At 52.5% G+C, this 18,520-nt stretch overlaps 1 protein-coding gene across 1 annotated transcript in view; it reads left to right on the top strand.

Annotated features, from left to right (window-relative positions):
• The window catches only part of ZNF839 (zinc finger protein 839), an 18,198-nt gene extending 817 nt beyond the window's left edge, over positions 1-17,381 (top strand). The window contains exons 2-8 of the mRNA XM_034992624.1: positions 4,739-5,566; positions 8,106-8,339; positions 10,304-10,396; positions 11,094-11,243; positions 13,908-14,045; positions 14,187-14,316; positions 15,049-17,381. Coding sequence (XP_034848515.1) covers positions 4,739-5,566; positions 8,106-8,339; positions 10,304-10,396; positions 11,094-11,243; positions 13,908-14,045; positions 14,187-14,316; positions 15,049-15,929 — 2,454 coding nt within the window. The 3' untranslated portion in view covers positions 15,930-17,381. The remainder of the gene's footprint in view (positions 1-4,738; positions 5,567-8,105; positions 8,340-10,303; positions 10,397-11,093; positions 11,244-13,907; positions 14,046-14,186; positions 14,317-15,048) is intronic.
• Positions 17,382-18,520: the final 1,139 nt, after the last annotated feature.

Below are 18,520 nucleotides of genomic sequence, written 5' to 3'. Positions count from 1 at the left end.
GAGGGTGCAGCTGTGCCAACGCAGGGACTTGGGGCAGAGGGTGCAGCGCGTGCCAACGCAGGGACTCGGGGCAGAGTTACGCACGCTGTCCTCGTTCCATGCAGGACTTACCGGCCTGGGCGGTAGTGCCCGGATGTGGGGCCCCGGGGCCCAGCACGGAGCCTGACCTAACACTTAAGGAAGGAAATACGTGAAAGCGCTCAGTGTACTACAGAATACCATTTCCGCGTTGCTATTTCGCGGGTCCCACAGCTCTTGGCTGCGAGGGAAGTTGGAACTAGAGCAGGGTCTTCCAAGCCCGGAGGGTCCCGAAGCCAGAGGTCCTTCACATCAGCTGTAAAGCCACCTCCCCTTTCAGAGCTGGGGTTGCAAATGACACTGACACTTCTCACCCCAAAGTTGCCAGAGAGATGCTGCTTCTCAGAATAAATAGATGGAGAATAGAATCAACAGTGTTCGTTGTTGTCGTTGTTATTAGCAGTCTTCGTCTTTTGTTTTTCTCAGGGAGTGGTTTTGGCTGCTTAGAGTTGTACCCAGTTGGTGATCGAGACTGGAGAGGTGTCCTGCTAATGTTGGAGAAGACAGTTATGATTCTGCCCAGACTGTTTCCTAGAGGTGTGACCCTGAGTAACCCGACCTCTTTGGGCTTTGGTTCCTTCATTCGCAAGAGGGATGGCTCGTTGGATGAGCCTTCTAGCTCATACTCTGCGAAGAAGCAAATGTCGCCTGCATATGTGGTGCAAGCAAGTCTGGAGGAGGAGGGCGGTGGTGGCCACTGTCTGCAGAGCCTCTGTCCCATGCCTGGCACCGTGCCAGTCGCTTCTCAGCAGGCTCATGGAAGTGTTTGTATCAGCATTCTCCAGATGAGGAACAAGCTCAGGGAGGTTGGGTGACTTTGCTCACGGCTCCCCAGGTGTGGCTGCACCCCAGCACCTGTTAAATGTGACCCCAGCTTTTTGGGTTTGGTACGGCACCTTAAAGAGTCCAGAAATGACATTTTCCATAAAATGCGAGCGCACTTAATCAGAATGCAGCAGCATCATTGTATCCTGTTGCTAATCTGACTGGGAAGGTATAAATTCTCCCTGGCTTCACAATAGTGTAATTTTGCTGTCTAGTCAGCTGGTACCCTTTGAGCCCCAGCTGTGCCAGGGAAGCCACAAAAGCAAACCAGATACGTACCTTGCATCCAAGGAGGTTATGGCCTAACCAATGAGGTAAAACATGACTCAGGTAACTTTTTTTTTTTTAAAGATTTTATTTATTTATTTGAGAGAGAGAGAGAATGAGAGACAGAGAGCGTGAGAGGGAGGAGGGTCAGAGGGAGAAGCAGACTCCCCGCCGAGCAGGGAGCCTGATGCGGGACTCGATCCCGGGACTCCAGGATCATGACCTGAGCCGAAGGCAGTCACTTAACCAACTGAGCCACCCAGGCGCCCCGACTCAGGTAACTTCTAAGCAAGGTCAGAAAACTAGAGATGAAGAACTGGATCTAAAGAGACAAAGGAGAAGTTATTTCTGGCTGAAGGGATCAGAAATTACTTTGTCAAAGGATGAGTCCCAGTTGAAAATACGGAAGGGACAGGCAGTGGTGGGAGTAGGGTGGGATGTGCATTTAGAGAACCCAGGCCTTGTGGTTCTCTGTGTGTGTGTGTGGGGAAGGGGGTGGATCAGAAGGCACAGACCAAGTGAATGCGCTCCCGTCGGTCAGATTTTGGCTCACGTCCCTCCCCATCCTCCCTGTTCCTGTACCATAGAAACATTCCCAGTTCCTTCCAACATGCCTCGCCCTTTTTCATGCGCCTCTGCCTTCACACATATTTCCTTACACCTAGTCTACCTTTCCACCTGGCCAAAATTCTCTTCAGCCTTCTTAGGTCCCCTCCCCTGGGAAGTCTCTCCCCCTCCCCACCCACAGGGCCACCTCTCTCACTGCACCTGTCTGCACTGTTGTGTCATTGTGTCCTTAGGGAGCCTAGTCAGCCTTCTGAATCGTCAGTGGAGCTTTTGAAAGTACAGACTTCGGGGCAGGAGATCCTGATTCAGCAGGTCTGCAGGTGACTGAGGCATGGCGGGGGAAGCCGCCCACCTCCTCAAGGGTGAGGCGAGGACTTGGCTTATGTTTTCTGTGTTTTTTAATTGAAGTATAGTTGACAGTTTCAGGTGTACAACAGCATTCCACAAGTTTGTACGTTATTCAGGCCTCACCACAGGTGTAGTCACGGTCACCGTACGACGTCAGCATATTACAGTGTTATTGACCATATTCCCTGTGTTGTACTTTTCACCTCCATGACTTATTTTATAACTGCAAGTGTGTATCTCTGAATCACCTCTCCCCGTGTCACCCGCCTCCTCACCCACATTGGCTTCTGTGTAAGTTTTGGCACACAGAGATACTTAGTAAGAGTTTGCTGAGTAAAATAAATATATAACAAAGTATCAAGTATAACACCCACAAGGGAAACTGGTCTGGAGCAGATTTAAAAATCGAGGTACCCTTCAAACAGTAGGATTGGGGGGGGGGGCTGTGTACTGGCATTATCTGGTGACATCCCAAGAGGTTAGACATTCTAAATGGTCATAATGTGAAACAGGTGTGATTATTAAAAGATCATTGTCATTCCATTCACAAGTACCCCAGGATGGGTCCTCGTGGGCCTCTGGCTCCAGCTGTGTACGTGGCCTCATAAACTAGTACACTGAATCATCTCTGCTGTTTGTGGTAGATGTATCACATGGAGACAGACAGACAGACTCCAGCTTGATTTCAGTGAGAGGTGGTGCTCTGCCCTGTGTGACATTTTTATCGACCCTCCACACGGTATAGGGTTGAGTCCAAACAGAGCCTGTTGGTGGCCCAAATCAGCGGTTCTCAACCAGGGGGCCATTTTCCCCTAGAGAGGCGTTTGGCAGTGTCTGGAGACATTTTTATCCCGAGGTGGGGGCTGCCCCTGGCATCCAGTGGGTGGAGGCAGGGCTGCTGTCCACATCCTCCAGTGCACAGGACGGCCCCTGCTACACAGAATTAGAGGTCCGAAATGTCCGTGGTGCCAAGGTTGGGGAAGCCTGTCCCGGATGATGAGGTTGGACAAAGACGCTGACTATTTTTGCACTGTGAGGCCCTGAGTCATGTCCGTTTCGCTGCCTCTCCCCTGAACCCATGACCGTCACATCGCTAACACCTATATTGGCCCTGGCACATGGTCACTGCTCGATAATGATTTGTGGAACATTGTTGGTGGCAGCCCTCCCCTTTGGTGGGCGCTTTGCTGTCACAGACCGTGCTGTCGTGTACCTCCTGGACCTACATCTTGGTACCTATGTTTCTTGTGGAATCCAAGAAGTGGAGTTGCTGTGTCAAAAAGCATGTGCATTATAAGATTTATTTATTTTAGAGAGAGAGAGAGAGAGCACACAAGTGGGAGGAGGGGCAGAGGGAGAGGGAGAGAGACTCGGAAGCAGACTGCCCACTGAGCGTGGAGCCCAATGAGCTCGATCCCACAACGCTGAGATCACAACCGGAGCTGAAATGAAGTGTCAGACGCTCAACCGACTGAGCCACCCTGGCTCCCCTAAGATTTTGTTAGATGTTAAAAAGTTGTTGAAGGTAAGCACCCCACTCCTAGTTATGTGTCCTGGGGAAACTCACACATATGCACACACATCCATGAAGGGTCTGAGCACACCACAGGAGCACAGGGTTGGAGATACTTGTCCATCAACAGGAGAGTGTTTTCTTACTACAGAGTAAATGAGAGCTATACACCTTGATACGGATGGGGAGTAAAAACCTGAAAAAGCCCCACCAAGTTGCAGGAGATGATATTCACTTACATGAAGTTGAAAAACATGACAAAACTGAACTGCATATTTTTAGGGATATCTACATATGTAATATAAAAAATGCATAAGAGGGGTGCCTGGGTGGCTCGGTTGAATCTGTCTCTTGGTTTCAGCTCAGGTTATGATCTCGGGGTTGTGGGATCGAGCCCCGTGTCGGGCTCCATGCTCAGCGGGGAATCTGCTTGAGATTCTCCCTCTCCTCTCCCTCTGCCCCTCCCCACTGGGTATGCTCACTCTCTCCCTCTCGCTCTCTCAAATAAATAAATCTTTTAAAAAATGCATGAGAACGATCAATAAACTTTCAGTCTAGGGTGAAGAAGGAAGAGAGCACGCAGATTGGGAGGATAGCAGAGAGCTTATGAGGGTAATGTTGCGTGCCTTGAGGCAGGTGGTAGGAACCTGTGTTACATTGTTCTTTATGGCTTTTTTTGTTTCTAGAATTTCATTAACTTTTCAAGAAAATGAGCCTATTTATTGAGTTGAGTCCAATTTAGAGTACTAGGAATTCCAAGTAAATACAAATGTGGTAAAACTGTAAAGAAGGATACTTCTTATTGGGTCATGAAGTCAATTTAGTGGATTAAGATTAGTATTTTTTCAAAAATGATATGGAATAGATACCATCAGAAGGCATTTATGTAGAAATGGTAAGTGATTTCGTGAACTTTAATTTATGTGTGCAGATGTTTCTGTGTGCACATACGGATGTGATGTAAAGGTCTGGTCAGAAAGCTTGAGAAACACCTTTGTAAACAGTACGGATCCATTAAATAGACTTTTATGGGTAAAATGTATTTTATAACTTAGAAACAATTTCAATAATACATTTAAGATGAGAGCAGAATTGTAGAAATGCTGATGAGCCTAATGCTTTTCTCTTTCTGTATTTAAGCAACTGGAAGCCATCTGTGTCAAGATAACATCTGGAGAAATGAAGGGTCAGCAAAGGCCAGTGCCCCCACTGGCCACCATCCAGCCCAAGCCAGCCAGGCTGAGCCAGCTGCCCGCGAGGCCTTCCAGGGTGCTGGGGTTCCGGGTGCAGCCCATCCTGAGCACCGGGCCCCAGCCGCGCTTCCTGAGCAGCTCGTCCCCCGTTCAGGTGTTTGTGCAGAGGCCCCTGCCCGCCCTCCAGCCCCTGGCTCCTAATGGACAGGGTGCCCCACTGACCCCCTTGTCAGCTTCTGACCCACCAGCAGCAACATCTGTGTCATCCAGTTCAGCAAATTTATTTATTTCCAGCTTGCACACAAAACACACTGAGAAACTAAAAAAGTCCTTAAAAGTGAAAACACGTTCTGGACGGATATCTCGACCTCCCAAGTATAAAGCTAAAGATTATAAATTCATAAAAACGGAGGATTTGGCTGACGGTCACTTGTCAGATTCTGACGATTACTCAGAACTGAGTGTGGAAGAAGATGAAGAACAGAGGGAAAAGCAGGTGCTCTTTGACTTGTCCAGCTGCTCCCTGAGGCCCAAGAGTTTTAAGTGTCAGACGTGTGAAAAATCCTACATTGGAAAGGGGGGCCTGGCCCGGCATCTTAAACTGAATCCAGGCCACGGCCAGCTGGAGCCTGAAGAGTTGCTGTCTGAGAAGGCCAACGGGAGCGCGACTCGAGGCTGCACGGAGGGCAGGACTGCTAGCCTGACGTCCCCAGGGCCGTCCACACCAGCCCTTCTAAGTGAGGACCGGGCCCAGTCTTCACGGGCTGGCCTGCAGGTAATGTTTCTGTCTGTTGACTGTGGCCTTCTTCCTGCCCATCCTGAAGTGAACCTCTGTGGTATCTGATGGGGGTTCAGGGGAAGGCTCGAGGAGAGCCAAGATGACCAGAGCAGGGCATCTGACACTCCCCCACTGTTGTCCCCACTGCCGCCAACAAGCAAGGACAGGTGTGTCCTGTGTGTGGTTTGTGTCGTAGGGTTCGCTGAGCGTGTTGGATGGGAACAGAGGTGCTAATTCTTTAGATTTGGTGGGTAAAACTAATCGCAGAGCACTCTTGGCTGATGCTGACATAACAGCGGGCCTTGGGAAGGGTCTGAGTTGGGGGCAACGGCCCACAAGGGCGCTTCCTGGAGGGTCAGCAGTAACACGCTGCTTTCGCGTTTTGTCCCTTCAGAAACTCACAATCAGACAAGGCAGACAGAAGCTACACTGAGTTGCATCACCACATCAGAATTTACTGACAGCAATTTCACATCCCTAATGGGTGGTGTGCATTTGTGTGCCGTGTTCAAGAGGTCAGTTATTTATGAAATGCAGACGAGACGGATCCCTTTAACAAACGGCAGGCCTCCGTGGTCACCCTCACCCGCGTCGCTAGAACCTCCCTTCCTTTTCCTTCGACTTGTGTTGGCTGTTATTTCTGTCTGTGCTTGCGGCTAGGTGATTATATTTGTAGTTTCTGAAATGTTAGAGAAACCAGCGTTGGATCGATGTGGCTAGTCAGTGGGAGCTTGTGATTTCAGTGACCTGGAGGATGCTGGAAATGAGTGCCTGTCCGCTCTGGCTGCCTCATTCCCTGCTGTGGGGCGGGGGTTCCTGAAGGAGGGGAGAGGCTGGTGGCCACTCTGGCTTACAGATCAGCTCCTTGGGGCCTGAGCAGGTACTGTGTGGGCCCAGGACATCCTTCCTGAGGTCTAGTGGTAGAACCAGGGGACAGCCCTGTGTTAGGATTCAAGAGTACTACTTCCCCCTGTCGCATTAGCTTCAATCACAGCACTGTTTATTCATGCCCCCTTTGGGCAGGAGTGTTTTCAATCTTCTAGGACTCTGCCAGGTGGGAATTAGACTTAGGTCTTTTGACTTCAAAGCCCACCCTCGAGGCTGCCTCGTTGGGGGAGGTCTGCACCTCTCGTGGCTGGTAAAACCCCAACTTTTGAGAAACCTCTCTACTTCAGTTGAGGTAGGACCAGGGTGACATGTAGTTTATCATCCAAAGCAGGACATTCAGAGAGTGAAAGGGGCACTATTAATAATCCCAAGGGACAACAGCTGTGCCCAGGACTGTCTCAGGATGACCAGGCTAGCCGGCACTTCCGACTTCTTCCATAATGAAATCCTAGGGGCGCCTGGGTGTCTCAGTCAGTTAAGCGTCTGACTCTTGGTTTCGACTCAGGTCATGATCTCAGGGTCGTAGGATCAAGCCCCGCGTCAGGCTCTGTGCTCAGCGGGGAGTCTGTTTGTCCCTCTCTCTGCTCCTCCCCCTGCTTGTGCGCTCTATATGTAGAATAAATAAATAAAATTAAAAAAAAAGAGTAATGAAATCCTATACCACAGCAGAAGCAATTTGTAGATACTTGACTTCCTGAATACTGGCCCTTGGCCTTGGGCGTGGTGGCTGTCCAGATTGCCTGTGAGGGGTGCCTCCAGCTGCTGGGGTGGGGAGGGACGTGCAGGCGTGTGTCGCTCCTGTCCTTTCCCAGGCGCAGACTCAGGGCACCTAAAGCCACAGACAGACCTGGCATTCCTCCTGGAGCTCCACTCTAATGAAGATTTAGAGGGGAAATTCCGTTAAGAGTTCAGAGGACACACTTGGGGCTAGCTGTAGCTGCCATGTGAAGTGTGTTCCTTGTATTCATTTAACGTTCCATCAGTCCTGGGAGATGGAGGTGGATTACTCCCATTTTCAGAGGGGGCATGGGTGCAGAATGAGGAAATAGCTGGACAGCGTCAGACCCAGGACTCTTCAAAAGCTGTGCAAATCCATGAAGACGGAGAGTAGATTCACAGCTCCTGGGGCCTGGGGGCAGGGAAGAATGAATGATGCCAATGGGTACAGGGGTCCTTCGGGGGTGGGGGGGTGGGGACAAACATGTTTTGGGATTAGTGGTGATGGTTACACGACCTTCTCGGTGTACGAAAATCTACTGAACTGTGTATTTTCAAAATATGAAGTTTATAGTGTTTGAAATATATCCAATAAGAAATGATTTTTTTAAAGTCATGGGTAATTTCAGTTTAATTTGTAAGATGACAGTGATGTCAGAGAAGTTCCTTGTTTCATTTTGGGCAACACCCAGGGTCATGGTTTGTCCGCTGGGCCTTACCGGCTCACTAATGCTCACTGGCTGTCTTAAAGGGGAACTTTGTTGGGAAAGTTTAAGTTGATTACAGTTAATGCATCTTGATAGTGCAAAGAAGAAATAATTTAGCAAGTTCCTTGCTTTTGACTTGACATTTTTTTTGCCCTAAGGTCATCACTATGGCGTATAAAACTTTGTTTTGTTTTGTTTTGTTTTGGGTGTGCAACGCTATCTAGAATAGCCAGTCTCTAGAAGTTGAAGAGGCCTTGGTATCTGAACTAGAAAACGGAAGTTATTCAGCCCTTTTGGGATCAGAGGGACACCCAGGCCCTAGAAGGAGTGACTCGTCCACAGCCCCGGCGGAGGCCAGCACAGCCGTCCTGGGGCGGAGCAGAGCAGCCCCCCCGCCTGGGGGTGCCCATGTGGTGGGCGCGCAGAGCCCGTCGAGGGCTAGAGCCAGGCTCAAGGAGGTGCGTGGCTCTGAGACCCTGTTCTTGAAACCTGTGTCTTTGGCGTGGTGTGTGACAATTCACTATTAGGTTTCTGAATTAAAAGTCAAATACCCAGATCAACTAAGCAGTTCACCTGAAATGTAATTGGATGAAGTGTGTAATGAATTCAGGGATAGTATTATCTGAAGTAATTCCGAGCTTTCCTTATCTGAAATGACAAGAGGGCTTTAGGTATAGCAAGAGCTGCTTGCCTTTGTAAGTTGTGGAATGATTATAACCCATGTTTTCTTAGAAGCAGTTTAGAAAACAACAGAAATGGTTTCTATTTTTCTGTGAAAAGTGTTTTTTTTTTTTTAAGATTTTATTTATTTATTTGACAGAGAAAGACACAGCGAGAGAGGGAACACAAGCAGGGGGAGTGGGAGAGGGAGAGGGAGAAGCAGGCTTCCCGCTGAGCAGGGAGCCCGATGTGGGACTCGATCCCAGGACCCTGGGATCATGACCTGAGCCGAAGGCAGATGCTTAAGTGACTGAGCCACCCAGGCGCCCCTTCTGTGAAAAGTTTTAAGGCATAGAAACATGTTTCAGGTTTTGAACCCTGGAATCTCCATCCCAGTCCCTTGAGAGTAGACTTAGTGAATTTAATGGGGTTGATTTAGAAAAGTGGAACCCTAAATTCATCCGGATTGCCTTCGGCTAGGATGATGGTAATGGCCAGGTGATTAAGGAAAAGAAGTGACACACAGCTGATCTTCAAGTTAAAAAAAATTTGTTGATAAATGAATTAAATGTGTAAATTAATTGAATTTAAATTAAAAAAAGAAAAGAAAAGAAGTGAAGGGTAGCAGAGAGAGTTAGAGGTAGCGAGTTAGTGAGACAGTGGGCGTCAGGGTGCCCATCAGGGAACCAGGGCCTCCAGACTCACCCACAAGGGGAAACGAGAGGTTTTCAGAGAGGAAGCGGGTTTCCTAGAAAACTTCGTGAGCTTGCATGCTCTTGCGGGAAATTTAAACCCTGGCTAATTTGCTTTTCTCTCATTGGGCTGGTTAATTAACCCTGGATGACTAACTTTTTGGAGTAGGGGGTAAGGTAGTCCTTGACTCGATTCATCCATTAACATTCAAAATGCCACCATCTACTGAGCGCAGCCACCCTAACCCAGCCTCCGCGCTGAGTTCCAGGTTTCCTTCCTTCATTATCTCTGCTTAGTAGATGAGGAACCCGACAGGTTCGCAAGCTCCCGAGCCCCTGACGCTTCCTGTCTCTGAGACTGCTCCCTTCCCTCCCACGCCATTGCCTCCCCAGGTGCCCTCCTCCATCCTCCTGGTGTCCCAGCCATCTGCCCTCTGCTGACACTCACATACTGCCAGTTTGCCCCAATCACATCTCCTGAGCCCCCGAGCTCTGATTCCAGACGTCCCCACCCGGGCGTCCTGTAAACCGTCCCACTGTCCACTTCCCACCCCTAACTTGCCCAGGGTCTGCCTGGGCTCGAGCTGGGAACCCACAGTTATTCCTGACTCCTCTGCCCTTTCCCTGACTCCTCCCCTTATCCCGAGGACCTTGCTGTCCCCGCATCTCTCTCTCCCCCACCCCCCCCACTGAGCCACCCCTGCATTCACCTGGGTCCTCCTCTTCCCCAGCCTGTCCTTTGACAGTGGTCTCTAGACTGCAGGCTGCCCGGGACTTGCTTGCTTTTTTGTGTCCCTGGAGAGTAGGGAACACATTTCCTGACCCAGGGCCTGGAACCCACTAAGTGCTCCATGCTGTCAAAGGGGAGTCAGACTTTGAATCCAGAGTTGATCATAGACTTCGTCAATGGATAGACAAGTGAGATGTTTAATACACAGAATGTTTACAGTTGGGAGTTGCTGCATCACTGAGATTTGGGGGAACTTTTATGTGCTTTGTTGCACCAACTTGTTGGCTCCTGGGAGATTCTTTCGGGGCTTTCAAAGCTGTCAAATGCTTCCTTCCGGTAGTTTCTGCACCAGTGTGACCGAGACGCTCTAGTGGAGTTGGTGCTGCCTCAGCTGGCCCAGGTCGTGACCGTGTACGAGTTTCTTCTGATGAAGGTGAGTCGTCTTAGCGATTCTAAATGATGGAGGCATGATTTGAAGTTACTTAGAAAGACCTCCTTCACATTTATTTTAGAAAAGCCAGGCCATCTGGAATCATTTCCCTCCCCCAGGACAGAGCCGAAGCGAGCCTGCCCACCCCCAACCCCCCGGACACCTGGCCTCGGGGCCTGGGCCTCCCCTGCCTGTTGTAACGTGGTGCGCGAGGCAAGAAAGTGGTGGCGGCCAACGATGGTCAGCCCAGGGCCCTTGTCGCCTTTCTCCCTGCCCTCGCCGGCCTGGTGACGAGGCTCTCCGCCCTGGTGAGCCTGCTCTGACTATGCAGGAGGTGCCCCCAGAGCTGCCCAGAGGAGTAAGGCGCTCCTCCCGCCTGCAGGTCTGTCCCCAGGGCCTCTCTGGTCCCTTCCTGCCCGCCCCCACCCCCCGCCACGCCTCCTTGGGAGCTCTGGCCCAAAGCCCCCTGGTGCCTTCCCCCGGGAGGCCGTGCGCTCTCTGGCCTGTCCTGGTGTCCCCACCGAGCACAGTGCTGGGCACCCACGGGCTCTGACGGGGGAGTGACCAGGGAGTGGAGGAAATGATGGGCCACTGACAGCTTTGAGGAGCTTGTAAGCTTCCCTCCTCGAAGCTTCTTTCTGTAGTTGCCATTTCATTGCCTCTGGTTTAAACCTCTCTTGTCATCTTTATCTTCATGAAGGTTGAAACAGGTCATCTAGCAAAACCTTTGTTCCCAGCTGTGTATAAGGAATTTGAAGAGTTGCATAAAATGGTTAAGAAAATGTGTCAAGATTACCTCAGTGGTTCTGGTCTGTGTTCCCGGGAGCCTCTGGAAATAAGCAACAATAAGGTAACGGTCTCACACAGGAAAAAGTTTTGCTTTTACATTTGCCAGAAGAGGGATATCCATTTAAAGAGAAGAATGTTTTTATTTTTAGTTATTTTTTAAAGTAATCTCCATCTAGAACCGTGGGGCTTGAACTCACGACCCCGAGATCAGGAGTCGTATGCTCCGCCTACTGAGCCGGCCAGGCACCCCAGAGGAGCATGTTTTTAGTAGTGACATCTCATAGTCAACTTCTTTTCGGCTCTCTTTTTCCCATCACGTGACATTTTTTTAAAAGCAAATGGCACTTGTTTGGGGAACCTCAGGAATGCACAGAGGCTGACAGCAACTGAAAGCACCATTGTCTTCTCTCTCACTGCTGACGTCAGGGAACAGCCCAGTTGGTAGGGTGTATGTGTGAGGGTGACTGGGGTCACAGACACGGACTGTGGGGGTTCTGACAGAATCCTCATTTCCCTGTCATCATCATCATCCAGTTGCTTCTGGCTATATTGGGTTTTGGATAAAAGTAAGTTTTGAACTGATGTGGTCTTACTTGTTTTAGATAAAACCTTTGCTGGGCGCAGTGTGTCCTGTGTGGTCTCCTCATTCAGGGGTCCCCGCCGGGCAGGCCCCCTCGCCCCCAGCCCTCAGCCCCACCTTGAAATGGAGCACTGAGTGATGCCATGGCTTTAAATATGCCCGTTTACTCGTACAACTGTAGCTGGCTCCAGGGTCCCAAACACACCAGGCTCGGCCACTCACCGCTGACAAAATCCACAGGCAGAGAGGTGAGTGGTGGGGACACAAGAAAGGAGTTTATTTCAGCGAGGCCGACACCGGGAGGACCACGGACTAGCGTCTCAAAGACCGTCTCCCAAGTGCTGAAGATCCTTACAGGTTTATGTAAGGAGAATGTAGGGTGAAGGTGGGTGGGTATGTGCAGGGGCAGCGAAGGTCCAGTCTCATTGTCCTGGGCTCAGTCCTGAGGGGTCTTGCTGGCTCGGGGCAGTCCTTGTTGCTTGGGGGCGGGGGGTGGTTTCGATTCCCCTCACGGGAGGCTTTACCCTCAGGGTTTTCTGCCTGAGCCAAGAGCTGGAAAGAAGAACCCAGCTAGCAAGTTTGGGGTCAGAGTGGGGCAGCCACTGTCCTGGTTCACAACCATAAGGAATGCTTGGGCCATGTTGCCTTTAACTGCTGTTTGAGGGTCCACTAACCTGGGGATGGGCCTGCCCGCCTGCTCCTAGCATTGGCGTCCCAGAGGGTACCTTTCTTCCGTAGCAAGCAGCCTTGAACCACACTGTAACAGTCCATGGGTTTGGGGGTTTTGGCTTTTGGGGGGTTTTTTGGTCATTAGTTTTATATAAATGCAATATTTAGTATTACCTAATAAACTTTTGTATTTTACCTTCTTGAATTACACATTATAGAAATATAATGGGTTTTTCTTTTTTTTTTTTTTAAGATTTTATTTATTTATTTGAGCAAGAGAGAGGGAAAGGGAGAAGCAGGCTCCCTGCTGAGCAGAGAGCCCGACGTGGGGCTCGATCCCAGGATCCTGAGATCATGACTTGAGCTGAAGGCAGACGCTTAACCTACTGAGCCACCCAGGCGCCCGTAATGGGTTTTTTCTAAGCTTCATACAGATGCCTTGGTGGGCAGGAATCACTTACATGGGTTTTTTTTGTTTTTTTGTTTTTAAATATTTATTTGTTTTAGGGAGAGAGCGCATGGGGAGGGGGGTGGGGCGGGGGGAGAGGAGAGAGAGAATCCCAAGCAGACTCCGTGCAGCCCGACTCGGGGCTCGATACTATGACCCAGAGATCATGACCTGAGCCGAAATCAAGAGTCGGATGCTCAACCGACTGAGCCACCCAGATGCCCCAACTTACATGTTTTTTAGACTGTGAGCTCAACACATGTGGGTATCATCCTGTGTCACAAGGCGGACTGGACACGCAGTGCTGTGCATGCCCATCGGGACCCATCTTTGCAGGCAGTTGAGGCTGAGCCACAGCCTCCTAGGAGCACAGACAGCGGCCCGGCTTGCAGGGGACACAGGCAGGTTGGGAGGCGCTGAACCTGAGGGGCTGTCTTCTACCCGGACCTTGATCTGCTGCCCCTCCTTCCCTGCCCCTTTCCCTCCTGCTCCGCGGTGTTCCCTTCCTGTGTCCATGCGTAAGTGACAGGTGTCACTTGTCACCTTTATCTGGTCCTCACAAATCCACCCCCGCCCCCACCCGGGCAGCTGCAGTCCCCCTCACAGGATCAGGAAGGTCCCCTCGGCCAGGAGCAGAGAAGCCGGGGCCCAGCTCGGCTCTCAGGCCCCCACATCCTCACCCTTTGCACTGCTTGGAAGAGGAGACCTTGTTCTGGAATGGGCAGGAAGGTACCAGTGAGCATTCAGAACGGAAGGAGTCATGGGCGAGAACTCACTCCGGTGTCTGATTGATGCTGAAGAGAGTGTGTTTAAAAAACTTTTTGGTGTGTGATTCTACGTTGTGCTAACACAGAACCTTCCAGGTTCTGGTACGGGCTCGTTTTCTCCTGAGCTGTTCCGTCGAACTTCGCGTGCATCTTCGTGTCTGTCGCTGTTCAGGGGGCCCTCGCCGCATGGCGGGGCTTCCCAGGCTCACTCCTGTAATCCGGTGTTGATGTGCTGCCCCCCTGTGCGCCCTTCCTCCCCAGCTGGCCGAGTCTTTGGGAATCACAGAATTCCTGAGGAAACCAGAGGCGCACGCACAGTGCGTGCCAGCCAAGCGCACCAGCGGGCAGCCGGGCCGGGCCGGGCCGGAGGAAGCCAGCCAGCAGAAGCGGGGAAACGAGGTGGGCACGCGCTGGAGGGGGTACCGGGTGACCCGCCGAGCCCCCCTGCTTTGACTTCAGCCCACAACGCTGTTCCAGAAAGGAGAAGCGCGAGCCTGCTGCTTCCTCCTAGTCTTAGCTGATTGGGTCTCTTCTTCACAGACTGCAGAGGAGGGCCTGGCCGGGGTGAAGAGGACCAGAAGAGACGCTCCGCCCCGGGACACCCCTGAGCCCGCTGCCGACCGCGGAGGCCCGCAGAAGCCCGCCCCCTGCGCCCCAGCTGCCAGTGAGGGTAAACGCTCTTCGCGGTGCGCGCCCCGCGATCAGAGGCCTGCTTTCCACTGGCGGCTGCCGCTGGGGCCAGATCTAAGAGAACCTGGTTTCTCAAGAGTTTTATCCCAACCTGCCCATGTTCTGTTGTTCCTTCTGGTTCCCGTGAGTCTTGAGGTCTGGGAGGCTTTCTCGAATCCCTTACCGAAATGAAGAGCCACCGCATGCTGGTGAGTGGATCGCTTTCAGGAGGGTCCCGAGGACACGCCACGCCTGTGGCTTGGCTTTCCTGAGACTTGGCTCCAAGGGCAGTTGGGATTTAACATTGGAAACAGGACCCACTCTGGTTTTTATTCTGCTCTAGCCAACCTATCAACTAGACACTGAGCATATGGCGTACGAGAGTAATGACACCGCTTTCCCAAACCGCTTGATCCTAAGGTCTCCGGTTGAAAGAGGCATCCTCCGTTTTAGAACGTAGAATTCTGCGGAAGGGGAGGGCAGATTGGTCCAGTGGGAGCAGGAAGAACCCTGGCCCGTTTGGTACCCAGCCGCCCTCACCTAATGAATCCACGTCGCCTCTTGCAGCTTCCTCCATACTTGGACGCTGCCAATCCCCAGGAGCAAGGAGAGTTTAGGTTTCCATTTGTTTTGCCAGAACGTTCATTTGGACTGGCTTGTTTGGGATAGAGAGTGCAGTGGAAAGGCCGTACCACTGTACACGGACGCTTACCTGTTTTTCTGAACTGTTTAGGTTGTGCCCGTCACGTAAGTGGGAACACCTCTCACCACTCTGAAGAAAGCCACACGATGCCGGTTTCTGAGAGCGACAGAAGCGTGTTGCATGCAGGCCAACAGCTTAAAGCACTTGCTGACTTAGAGGCCGAGAGTGGGTCTGTAGCTCCTGCTTTCTCGTATCAGCATGTCAGTGAGCCGAGTCTCTGTCCTCAGTCAGGAGAGCCCAGGGCGCGGACGCAGGGACAGGTGGCAGCATTGCCTGAGGAGAATGTTCTGGAACACTCTGTAGCCTGGAACTCGGGGGACAGCCGGAGGAGCCGGGCTCTCTGCAGCACCTTGACGTCCACTGGAGAGGACTCCCTGTCGCCTTCTGGGTCTGGAAACCTCGAGATGCGGGACTCCCAGCAGAAAGGCCAGCAGACCAGCCCCAGCCACATCCCGCTTACAGAGGATGCAGGCCCTGGGCTGCTGAGCGCTTTGTCCGTGGACACGGTGCCGGCCGACTGTGCCCACAGGACCGTGCGGGAGCTGGGGCCTCGGCCGGGCCAGGCGAGGGCGCTGTCCACTGATGGGGGTCAGGGAAGCTGTGCGGGGGACTCGGACCCCTTCCCCTGCGGGCCCGAGGCCCATGCTGACCAGCGAGGACTGGCCAGTATTGTTGCTGTTGGCGAAGCTGTGGCTTTTGAAATTACCAGCGGGTGCGGCGAGTTGTCGTCTCAGGGCCAAGAACCGCTGTTTATTCAGACCTCCGATGGGCTGATCTTGCCCCATCTGGGTTCCCTAGTGTCTGGGGAGGGGGACCTCGTCCTGGTGGCTGGTGAGGAGGGGCCCACCGTGCACACAGGACCCCGGGAAGGGGCTCCCCCGGAAAGTACAGAGGCAGAGGCCGCACAGTGAAGTTGGACCGCGGTCCCGGACGTGCGGGTATTTTAGCCAGAGAAGGTCTATTTGAAGTAATGTATATTTTTTTATTGTGAATACTGACACAAACGAACGTCTTATTTATAAAGGATAACATCTTTCTACTTGGCTGTCTCCCTTCTTCTTCCGTGTCTTGCTTGCTTTCCTACCGACGGCCGAGCCGCCGCCCCGCACTGGATTTGTCCGCGGAGCTAGTCCCTAGAGGCCCCTGACGACTGCCATGGTTAAAGCCACCACACTCTTCCTTGTCGGTCCTGCTCCCCCAAAACTGTCCCCTTACCTCCTGGGTGACCTGCTGCTTTTCCACCATACCTGGGTTTGGAAGTAAATAACCAAGTGGGCCGCTCTGGGCAGCACTGGGAGGTAGGAAAGAAAGTCGTATCTGCTCGCGTGTCATGTCATGGGTGCGGGAAGTGGGGCCACGAGGTCCGCAGCGGGGTGCCGCTGAGCTCAGAGCCCCGGTCCTCCTGTGCCTCCCCTGCAAAGCTGCCTGTCGACGTCTCTTCTCTGTTGAACGTTCTCCTTGGCTTTGTTACGGGGAGGGACAGGGAAGGCCTTGGCCCCCTCTCCCCCGCCTTGCAGAGGCTGTGAGGAGAGACCCCGAGCAGGCAGTGCTGGGGATCACGGTGGCACCCCACCCTCGCACCATGCTCCTTCCAGGGCCTGCTGTGGAGGAGCGGGGTGTAGTTTCAGGGCCATTTTCCTGTCCTCTTCCTTGATCTCAAAGCCGGATGGATCCACAGAACAGAAGGACAGCGTTCTAGGATGCGGCGGCCAGCAGTGAGCCAGCCAGTTGCCCACGAGAGTCGGGTTCACAGGCGAGACGGTGGTACCTGCTGTGGATTTGGGGACACTTCTCAGGAGCCTAGAGCGAGTCCCGTCCTGGGGTCGTGGAGTGAGGACGGAGCCTCCTGCCTGAGGAGCGTTCATGACCCTTGTCAGGCAACTCACGCAACAAACCGCGTCACGTCTGGACCCCTGGTCCGTGGTCTGGACCAGGCCCTGTCAAATACGAACTTATTTTCTATTTAGAGGGCATTCCTGAACACCCCAACACAGCTTGGTTTCACCATGGTGGGCGTGCTACTCTAAACGGAGGGTGCATTTAGTGGAGTAAAAGACCCCCTCGTCCCACGGAGCAGGACGTTCCGGCGGTGCACCCGTGAGTTCGACCTGTGCTCGTGGAGGGACGGCAGCCGCCAGGACTGACGGACAGGCCTCTGCTCCGGGCGCCCTGCGTGCCAGCCAGGGCAGCGTTCGGGGCCCCTGATCCCCAGCTTTATAGCATGGCTTCCACCCCAAGGTGCTGCACTAGCAGACGCACCTTACTTCGTAGAAAGCACAGGAAAATTTCCTTTTCTCGTGAAGGATCTTCCTTCGTATACACAGTCATAATTCGAGAGACTCCGGTTAGGGGCAGGAGTGAAGAGGCGTCAGAGCACCCATCTGGGGACACATACCACCCCAGGGACTCCCACGGGTGGCTGCTGCGGACCCCAGTGAGGACGTGTGTTTTCAGCGTTTGTTACCTTACCTGGCATCAAGTCCAACTACTGTCATTACTAAACGCAACGAAAGAAAGCCCTTTATTTCTGTGTTCTCTGGAAAGCCCTAGGGCCCCCACCCCCCAGCCCTGTCAGGCTCATCCACGCTGGCCTCCCCAGTGGTCACGGGAGTGGGGAGAGCTGACCTGGAAGAGAGGCCGAGAGGGAGCCCGTCTTCACTGTCCTCTGAGGCCTACGTTTTTTAAAGAATAACGTCTATTTTCATCTAGGGAGTAGCAAGCACGTAATAAGTTTGAAACGGCAAAAGCTACGGGAAGGCCTGTGCCAAGCACGGGCAGCCCGACCTCAGCCTCGGCCCCTCGGCCCCTCGGCCAAGGTGAGCACTTTCTCCTTTTTGGTGATTTACCTCCATGCGTCCAAGTTACGTCTCTCTCACAGCTTTCTTGATTTATTCGTGCTCGATGGCATCGTGAGACGTGGGACGCGGCTTGCACACCTCCCCACTGTCCCCGCGGGTGTCCTTCTATCACGGGATGGTATTAAGTCAGGATTTAATGCTCCCAGTGAAGTGTAAATACTACTCGTGTGTTGTGACCACACGACTTCCCGGAAGCTTTGGCTTTTCCTAGAGAGACTTACTTCTTAAAAGAGAAAGCAGCCCCTCCCCTTCCTCTTCTCTGTTGATTTGATGCTCGTACCCGCGGCGCCACGATGGCCACCGTCGTGTGAGCTAAGGCCTCCATCACACCACATAATTATTACACTGTCTTCCTCCACCCTCCTCCGCGGTAGCCAGCTCCAGGTCCTGTAGCTGTCTCTTCGGCTTTTTCAGTCCACGTCACTACGCAACAGGCTAATACTGTCACTTCTTGATGTTCTAGGTTTAGGCATTACCGACCGGCTCCGGGGTTGAGCGCACCCATGCTACCCCCCACTGCCACCACCCGCGTGCCCTTGCCAGCCTTCCCCTTGGTAGGATGTCAGCCTCAACAGAGGTAGCGGGGATAAACGACTGGAACACGCTGGCCTTTTATTTCTCTCTCGTCTTACTCCCTTTGGGCT

The sequence above is a fragment of the Mirounga leonina genome, unplaced genomic scaffold (genome assembly GCF_011800145.1).
Source record: "Mirounga leonina isolate KUSES-001 unplaced genomic scaffold, KU_Mleo_1.0 Mir_82, whole genome shotgun sequence".
Lineage (NCBI taxonomy): Eukaryota > Metazoa > Chordata > Mammalia > Carnivora > Phocidae > Mirounga > Mirounga leonina.
The sequence above is the reverse complement of the archived record's forward strand: the minus strand, read 5'-3'. Positions and strand labels throughout refer to the sequence as shown.